Below are 10,198 nucleotides of genomic sequence, written 5' to 3' on the forward strand. Positions count from 1 at the left end.
TATATATATATTTATATTTTAATGGTGTTAAATTGTAGTACCTGCAAATGGAAATCAAATTATGTCTAAATTCTGAAAAGGAAAAGACTGCAGCCTCTCCTCCAGAATAGAATAGGGTTTTGAATAAAGCTTAAGTGTTCAAGTGAATTTAATTTTGTTGCTACATGGACATAGCTTACATTACATATCATATGCAGAGATTATACATTACCTCATTGAATATCTTGACAGCTTAAACTTGAAGAATTCTTACATCCCTGAATTTAAGATTTCCAACAACTTTTGATGATTATTTCTTCAGATTTGAGCTTGTTTCTTACTCTCCTGAATATCAGAGGAAGCATCATGAGCTGGTTAGAAGCTGAAACCTCTGCTAAAGATGTGCAGCATTTGATCTAAAATGAGCATCTTTAGCAATTAATGCAATAACCCAATTGTTTGACTACTAGTTTTTTGTTGTGGTAAATAGAAAGTTTAGGTGGAGGGGAAAATGCCTCATTCCAAGGTTAGGCCGTGCACAAACCTCAGGGAGAACTCAGACCTTACAGATTGCCTACCAATAAACGACCACCAGAAACTGAGGAACTCATACCTCAGGGAGAACTCTGTTCCTACCATTTGAGCCAACCACAGTTGCAACATTAGTTGAATTGTTGCATCCGAGGAAATTATTTTCCCTTAATTATACTCAATTAAGCTTTATTTGAGAGGATAGGGTTTAGGAAGAAAGTACTTGTAAAATGGGTGAGAGATAAGTATGTGAATCCTATAAAAGTAAACCTAACAAAAGGGGGATGGGAACTGTCAGAAAGAAAAAAGTGATAATGCAGCAGCAGAGCTGCCCAATGTCTGCAAAACTGAGATGGAAATACCTTTAAAACAGCTGTAAGCTGAACATTGGAGAATGGATAAAAGCACAATATTTTCTGAAAGATTTAATGTCAAAGAGACAGACAACATTAAAAGTGTTCGCTCTGATCCAGCCTAGTGCACCGAATAATTGCATAAACTACACATTGTGACCGAATTCTATCCGACTTCCTATGAATAGTAAATTTGTAATTGGGAAGTGGATACTAAAACACAGTACAATAATTTGATTTTTTATCATTCTGGAGAAACCAAAATATGGATGAACAAAGTTACATTATCATATAGTTGCTTCACAAAAATTTCTTCATGATTTAAGTTTTTAATTTAACTCCAGGTTCCCTGCTTTTTCTTGTGGATGATTAGCATAAGGAGGATGTCCGTGGATGGTCACCCTGGTTTCAACTGTGTAAGGCTCTAATTAAAATGCTGTTTTCCCATCGTGTCTTACAAGGTTGTAGTTCCATGAATGAAATAAAACGACTTCATAAGATATCCAACATGAAAATCCAACTCAATTTGGTTGGATGGATTAAAATGATAACTGTAAGCTTTAATGATGGCATGTAAGTTATGTGTAGTCTGTAGAGAGGCTGCATCTGTGTTAACTGTTGAGTCTTGACTGATATTTGCACCATATTCAGTTATTCACACAGACACCCATCGATGCTGAATGATTTAAACATGCTAAATATTGCAGGGTGGTACTTTATGGTTCCAGAATTTAACAGAACACTCTCACGGTTATTCAGGGTTCATTTTTCCTTTTCTGGCAGCTGGTTTGCACTACATTATTGTTCAGGTAATGGACTACTGAGTCCATATTCATGAGTGGTCTTATTATATCTCTATTTACCTTTTGTTGCTTTTCCTTCATCTACATACCTATGTGCATTAAAGGCATTCATTTAACATGAAGCAGTTTGATTCTATTAAAAAAAAGAGAATCAGAATTTATTAGTGTCTGTGTGGCAACCCCATGATAAAGTTGGAATGTAGTTGAGAGCCAAGTACTAAGGCATTTGGGGCAGCTGATATAATAAAAGTATGATTGCTGAGCCAAAGTATGTGGCAAACTTAATGGATCTAAAGGCAATTGATCAATGGCTAGTGATCACTCAAGTCAGACAATCTAATACTCTGCGTTTGCTTACTGGTTCTGTTGTTCTGTTTATAATGACGAAATCAAACTTTGTATTGGTTTTTGTCTCATTTATTAAACAAGCTTCATTGCTCGTCTCACTAGTAGCTCGGTCAACAATAAAGTAGTATACAAATATAGTATAACAACTAATATTCGACGTGCTATAAAAATAATAATAGTCAGATTCTAGTTTTTTGCATATTAGAGTGAATTTATTGTTTTCTGTCTGAGATGTGTTTGGTGTGTGCAATTATAGTTGAAGTTAATTCTCTCATAGACTCTGATAGAACCACTGGTATTTATGACTAAGCTGAATTGAATCAATGAACAATACCTAACCAGAACCAATATGATTATGTTAGGAATAGTAACTCTCACTTTATTGAATTGAATGAATATAGAAGATGATACAATAGATCCCTCGATCTGGTCCTGGTTCCTCAACCAGTGGTTACAACTAACTCCCAACTAACTCTCTCATTCTCACTTACTTTCCTTTTATAGAACAAACTCCTAACTGCCTAACAAACTCTTAACTGCCTAACAAACTCCTAACTGCCTAAGCCAAGCTTATTAGACATGTGTTACAATTACGAAGGCTTCATCCAAACCTTCCTATTTCCCCTCTTATATACATTTCTAATAATAGACTTTGGCCTATTCCTATCAATACCCCCCCTAAAAGAATTAACTTGTCCTCAAGTTGAAAGTCTGAAAATTTGTCTTGAATATCAGCTGCCAATTCCCAACTGTTCTCATGGTTGGGTAGATCTTTCCACTTAACTAACACTTCCAAGTGACCCTGTTTATCCTCTCTACTATTCAGAATATCTTCTGGTGATACTTCAAGTTCAAATTCTTCATTCAACATAGGTGGTAGTGATTGAGGTTTCTGGTTTGGTTTGATAGCTTTTTTCAACAATGAAACATGAAATACTGGGTAAATTTTAGCATAGTCAGGTAAAGCCAACTTATAAGCAACAGGTCCCACTTTACTCACCACCTGATAAGGCCCATAGTATCTTGGTGCTAGTTTAGCATAAGGCCTATTAGCTAATGACTTAAACTTGTAAGGCTGTAATTTAAGATATACCCAATCATCCACCTCAAATTCCACCATTCGTCTATGCTGATCAGCATATTGTTTCATCTGATTCTGAGCCTTGGACAAATTAGCTTTCAATTCGTCCAAAATAACATCTCTTTGTAACAACATTTGATTGATATCCTCAATTTTAGAAGGTATAGCCCCTGCCTTTAACAAAATAGGAGGGTCCCTCCCATATAAAGCACGAAAAGGAGTCATACCAGCCGACATATTGTAGTTTGAATTAAACCAAAATTCTGCCCAGTGCAGCCAATCCAACCATTTCTTAGGCTTAAGACCCACAAAACACCTGAGATACGTTTCTAAGCACCTGTTAGTAACTTCAGTCTGACCATCTGATTGTGGATGGTAAGAAGTACTCATTTTTAGTTGAGTGCCAGCCAATTTGAACAATTCTCTCCAAAATTGGCTCATGAATAAAGGATCTCTGTCTGATACAATAGTAGTAGGAAACCCATGTAATTTCACTACTTCCTTCACAAAAATAGTAGCTACTTCCATGGCTGAGTAAGGGTGGCCTAAAGCAAAGAAATGAGCATACTTGGATAATCTATCTACTACTACCAATATTGTATCCTTTTCTCTTATCCTAGGCAAAGCACCAATGAAATCTAGAGAAATATCCATCCAAACTTGCTGCGGAATAGGCAATGGCTGTAGCAATCCCGCCGGGGTAAGTGTCGAATATTTACTTCTTTGACATACCTCGCATTGTTCAACAAACTTCTTAATATCTGACCTCATGCCTTCCCAAAACAGAAATGTAGCAATCTTCTTGTAAGTTCTAAAGTACCCTGAGTGGCCTCCCATAGGTGTTTCATGACATTCTGAAATAATGACAGGAATCCTATTAGATGATTTTGACAGTACTAACCTCCCTTTATAATAAAGAACCCCTTTTTTCAATTCAAAATTCTGATGTGCAGTGGGTGAAATAATCAAATTCTGCATCAGTTTCACCCATTTAGAGTCCTGCTGCAACTCCTGATTCCATGTGTTGGATTTTGATCCTTTGATTCCTAATTTTGACATAATTAATAATTCAACAATGTTCATACAATACATGATAAATCTAATATTTGAATTGAGCAAGATTTCAGGAACAACAATCAAATCCTACACACTTGGAACAGGTTGCTTGAAACACAAGAAATCAACAAAAGTTGACTTTTGACTAAAGCAAATCGATTGGGAAATCGATTTCATAACAAAGGTGTAAGGAAACACAACTGTTTGTGTTGGTATAATCGATTGGGCAATCGACTGACTGAATTAGAAATGAAAATTGCACAAGTCAGTAGCACCCCAGTTTTGAGGGTAATCGATTGACAAATCGATTATACAATTCACAAAGTAAACCTGATTGAAATAAATCGATTGGGAAATCGATTGGATAAGTCACAGTGGAAACCCAGTTTTAAGGGTAATCGATTGGCAAATCGATTACTTAAAAATCACTTGCAAAATAACTTTTCCTGTGACATACAAATCGATTGGACAATCTATGTTGTAATATTTCAATCAAGTTAAATTTGGTCGAAATCGATTGGGAAATCGATTGAACCAAATCCCAGGTAAGAACGTTTTCAGACAAATACATACAAATCGATTGGCACGTCGATTAGTATCAAAATAGCTGAGTCACTGACTTAAACTCAATCGATTGGCAAATCGATTGACAAAACCTTTTGAAAACCCAGTGAACTCTGAGCGTGTGACCAAATCGATTTTAAGTATTTGTTAATCGATTATGAAGATTTGATAAATCGATTATGGAATCGATTGATATGTGTTTCAGTTTGAACATAACATCTGCAATCGATTACGAAATCGATTCATATCAGTCTTAACATAATCACTGAGAAATGTTGTTTAAAGAATCGATTGGTAAATCGATTGGGTTATATAGTTTCAAGATTCAAGAAAAACAAGACACACGATAATCGATTGGCAAATCGATTAGACTGGTTTATCACTTTACGAAATCGATTGGTAAATCGATTGATTAATGTGTTTTTCAGAAACTATATAAACTGTCTTCAATCTGTCTTTCAATAACATGAATGATAATAACAATGATATCAATCTGAAATATACATTGAATATTCTTGATACACAATAACACTTGGTTATGAGATTACTTTTTCAGATCAAATTGAAAAAGAGGATTATCAACAATCAAAAAGATAGCTGCTAAACAATCTTGAAAGACAAGGATTCTCAAAAACAAATCTTTGATATCCAGAATTATGAGAAGCCATTTTGACCAAGATTGAAGACTACTTTTTGTTCTTTCTGTATTCTGTTTGTAATAATTCTTTGAAACAAAAACAAAGCGAGAAAATCCAGCTAGAAACTGGTGACTACTTTCTTGGGTGAGAGTGCTCAACAAGAAAGAGTTGTACTTTGATTCTGTGATAGGTTGCTGAGTATCTACAAGGATCAGAGGGTGATCAATAGGAAAGAGATCATTAAGATAGATAGGTTTCGGGGAGGAAACTGGACAATCTGTAATTGATTCTTTCTATTGGAGAAGAAAATCTGAAATCCGTTTGGATTTGCAGGACTGGATGTAGGTTGTCAAGTGGACAACTGAACCAGTATAAATCCTTGGTGCAATCTTCTCTAACCCTTATCTCCTTTGATTTACTATCTTGATATATCTGTATATGTGATTAAAATTAGATGCATGTTAAACATATTCTGTAATAAGTAATATTGTTTAATCTGATAATTTGACTTGTATGCATCTTGATTAATCTCATATCAATCTAATAAAACTTGCTAATCTTGTATGCCACAATTTAATTTCCGCTGTGTGTATGAAATTGATTTAATTTCATAAAGAACTGATACATTCTGATATATTCCGCTTATTACGAGGTCATATATACCAACAATTGGCCTCAGAGCCTAACTTTTCGAGAGGTAATACTCATAAAAGCACTATGGCCTCAAACGATTTTCTGGGAGAAGGCGCATCGTTAGCAAGACCTCCAGCTTTCAACGGAACAGCTTATATGTACTGGAAGCACAGGATGCTAATCTTCTTGGAAGCCAGTGGCATAGACATCCTTGACGCTGTTGAAAACGGTCCATATATTCCCAAGATTGCAGGAACGAATGACTCAATGATTCTCAAGCCTAGAGCCGACTGGTCAGATGATGACAAGAAAAAGGTAGGTTATAATGCAAAGGCTAAGAACATTATAACATCTGCTCTTTGTGCAGAAGAATTTTTTAGAGTGTCAAACTGCAAGTCAGCAAAAGAAATGTGGGACATTCTTCAAGAAACACATGAAGGAACCACAGACGTGAAGAGAGCTCGCGTAAACACACTGATGCACGAATATGAATTATTCAGCATGAAAAGGGACGAATCCATCAGTGATCTGCAAACCAGATTCACACACATTGTGAATAATCTTCATGCATTGGGAAAGCAAGTGGATAACGAACAACAGATTGGAAAAATAATGAGATGTCTAACCAGAGAATGGCAGCCAAAGATAACAGCCATAGCAGAATCTAAAGATCTAGCAAAGATGACGACTGCAACTTTGTTTGGTAAACTAAGAGAACACGAAATGGAATTACATCGACTGGACGAATCAGAGATGGAAAGCCGCAAAAAGAAAGGACTATCCCTGAAGGTTCAAGCCCAGCAATCGAAAACTGAATCAGATAGCTGCTCAGATCAATCCAGTAGTGAATCTGAAGAGCCGGAAATCGGGTTGCTTGTCAAGAAATTCAAGAAGTTTCTGAAGAAGAAAGACAACAAATTCAGAAAACCATCTAGCTCCAAGACTACTGACAACAAGACCATTACATGCTATGAATGTGGTAAAACTGGTCACATAAAGTCAGAATGCTACAAATTAGTGATAGAACCACTGGTATTTATGACTAAGCTGAATTGAATCAATGAACAATACCTAACCAGAACCAATATGATTCTGTTAGGAATAGTAACTCTCACTTTATTGAATTGAATGAATATAGAAGATGATACAATAGATCCCTCGATCTGGTCCTGGTTCCTCAACCAGTGGTTACAACTAACTCCCAACTAACTCGCTCATTCTCACTTACTTTCCTTTTATAGAACAAACTCCTAACTGCCTAACAAACTCTTAACTGCCTAACAAACTCCTAACTGCCTAAGCCAAGCTTATTAGACATGTGTTACAATTACGAAGGCTCCATCCAAACCTTCCTATTTTCCCTCTTATATACATTTCTAATAATAGGCTTTGGCCTATTCCTATCAGACTCATAGGTTTTGCTACTGGCATGGATGAGTCAGTCGTAGACTGTTTACTAATTTATGTTTTTGATTTATCAGGTATCCTTTAAGAAACCTTTGGTTGCAGAAACGCAGGACATTTTTGACTTGCTATCCACTGTGAGTATAGCATGTATAACAGTTTTTATGTGTTACTTCCTATTAATTTTCCTTGGCAAAAACAAAGTTGATCCCCGAGTTCCAAAATTTTCATTTTGTGTGATATAAATATCTTTATTTCATTCTACAAAGAGTGTTTAAGAACGCTGTATATGCTTCAGTTCAATGAATTAAAAGCAGTAATTCAAATATTTCTGTTAATGCAGTACTACAAGCGATATTTGGACTCTCTAACGCTGCCTATAGCTGTCATTAACTTTTGTATTCCTCAGGTAATTTTACTCCTCACATATTTTGTGGTTATAGTTAGGATGTTAATTGGATAAATGACATCTTTACAATGCATTCTGAGAATTTATGCTAGTAGACCGTATATGAGAGATGGTTACTACCGGATTTCAAAGACTGTATGGTTTGGATTAAAATAAAAAACCCAAAACTGACTACACATTTTACGCATAAACTACATTTGAAGCTATCTTAATATGCTGACATGCAAGATATCTGTAGGCACTGCTGCTCTGAGAAATGGGGATGTATGGTTGCAGAAGATTAAGGAAATCTGTAATAAATTTTTTAATATAAGCTACAATTTCCTTATAATCAGAGACTATTTTCGTTTGTTAGTTAATCTGATTAACTAGGTAACTTGGTCTAGCTTGACTGTAGTAGTTGATACTAGATAGAGTTAATATTTTCTGCAACAATTCAATCTAGTGGTACCTTCTCCTGTTTTGAAACCAAAGGTGGAGGTTGTGAATGTGATCACGTTTCTGAATTTGCATGGGTAGGTATCCCTAGTCAATTTGATAGAAACTGGTATCTTATTACAAAAGAATTGGGAAAGTCCCCTAGATTACAATGTTGCACAGGTTCGAATGTCTGCACCTTCTAATGCCAACGGGCCCCAACTCTATCAAAATGACAAGCTACCTTCTCTATCACTCTTTCCTCTTACTCGTAGGCAATGTGCCTCATTATTTCTCGTAATCATATTTCTACTAACTAACTATGATTACTTATGAATACCTATCTCAAATAAAAGGGGAGCTTTCAGTTTTATTGGCTTCTCATAATTTTAACAGAGGATTAGTTAGCAATCACTTTACTGAAACATTCCTATTTGTGTATGTGCCATTTTTCATTCCAATTGTTTTATTTTATGGTAATCTCGTTCCATCATAATCTGAAGGTTGTAGTGTTATGTTACTGTAATCTATTCTTGCAGGGAAGCCAACTCTATTGGATTACAAATAGTTCATTAACGCTCACTCAGGTTAATAAGAAAACTTTGTGTGTTTCATGGTTTTTTAAGTTTCGGCTACTGTTGTAGAATAAATCCTAAAATAAACTTTGCAGCACTTTGCTCTTAGAAATCCTACTATCCTTGCAAAGTTGGGGTTACTTGACAAGAATCATCAAAAAGCAGCTTCTGACGAAATCGGTGCTTCTAAAACATCCTCTTTACTGGGGGTGCAAGGCAATAGTACAACAGCAGCTATCAAGGAAACTGTTTCTCCTGAAAAGAACCCGCTGGATTCACCTGAAAAATGGCATAAAATACCTGTAGAGAACATGTCCTCTGTAGAACTGACCACTGTGAGTGAAAAAGAACATGAACATGCACCATGTGTGATATGTCATTAAAATTTTATCAACTCCAAGAATTTGTCACCATTTAATGGTTTGATTTTGTTTACAGCTTGCAGTTCCATTTCTATCCAGTAATGATAAAGAAAGTGCAATACCTTTACTAAAGTAAGTTAGCCTTTTTATTTACTAAAGGAAGTTATCCTTTCTCCTTCTGTTAACGTAGTTTTAAGCTTTATCTATGATTTGATGGGGCAATGCTTTATTAACTCCCATATACAGACTGGCACTTGATAAGGACCCTGAATACTTGCGAGCTTTGGTTTTGATGGGACGAGTTCTATTGCTGAAGCAAATAAATGATGAAGCTATCAAATACTTTGAGCGAGCAATAACAAAGGTGTGAGTTCATATTCGCCACCGTTTTGTTTTAAGTTTGCTATTCTGGTTTTATTATTTATAATAATATCTGGTCTGGTATTTGTTCGTCCATGAACTATTCTTTTCAATTGCTCTTTTTCATTTACTTATACTAGAAATTTCTTCTCATTTCACTTAGTTTGCATCATTAATGCCTAATTATTTGCTGATTTTTCCTTAGCTTTTACTCACTGGCCACCCAACTGATCCAGAAGAGGTTGATTTTTTGATTCTTTCATCCCAATGGGCTGGAATTGCATGTGAACGACAGGTAAAATGCATACTTCAATTTTATCAAACTTCTGCCTGATTAAGTTTTTTTTTTTTATATGACCATAAAACACTTGAGTGTACATTTGATGGAGGAACTATTGAGACAGTTAGTACATGGAATGTGTCTTAAGTGCCTAATACCTGTTACCTGGTTGAAATTTGCACCTCTATTCCTCTTAAAAACAAATTTTGGAACTTGGTTTGGGTTTAAGTAGCAGTTGTTGTCTGACTTTCAGTTTACCTAACTATTTTGGTAGGCATCATATCATGCATGGCAATTTTAAAAGCTTCTAGTTATTTTTTAGGATTGGCTTAAATTTTCATATTTCTTCAATTTTCTGTATGGCAGGGGAAGAGGGATGAAGGGGGTGCACACTTTGAAAAAAAT

At 35.5% G+C, this 10,198-nt stretch overlaps 1 protein-coding gene across 1 annotated transcript in view; it reads left to right on the forward strand.

The window, feature by feature from the left end:
• The window catches only part of LOC101502312 (ALBINO3-like protein 2, chloroplastic), a 12,566-nt gene that overhangs the window by 1,759 nt on the left and 609 nt on the right, over window positions 1–10,198 (forward strand). The window contains exons 4-12 of the mRNA XM_012713724.3: window positions 1,208–1,279; window positions 1,571–1,672; window positions 7,468–7,527; window positions 7,734–7,799; window positions 8,756–8,803; window positions 8,887–9,126; window positions 9,230–9,285; window positions 9,400–9,517; window positions 9,719–9,809. Coding sequence (XP_012569178.1) covers window positions 1,208–1,279; window positions 1,571–1,672; window positions 7,468–7,527; window positions 7,734–7,799; window positions 8,756–8,803; window positions 8,887–9,126; window positions 9,230–9,285; window positions 9,400–9,517; window positions 9,719–9,809 — 853 coding nt within the window. The remainder of the gene's footprint in view (window positions 1–1,207; window positions 1,280–1,570; window positions 1,673–7,467; window positions 7,528–7,733; window positions 7,800–8,755; window positions 8,804–8,886; window positions 9,127–9,229; window positions 9,286–9,399; window positions 9,518–9,718; window positions 9,810–10,198) is intronic.

This window comes from Cicer arietinum, chromosome 3 (assembly GCF_000331145.2).
Source record: "Cicer arietinum cultivar CDC Frontier isolate Library 1 chromosome 3, Cicar.CDCFrontier_v2.0, whole genome shotgun sequence".
NCBI lineage: Eukaryota > Viridiplantae > Streptophyta > Magnoliopsida > Fabales > Fabaceae > Cicer > Cicer arietinum.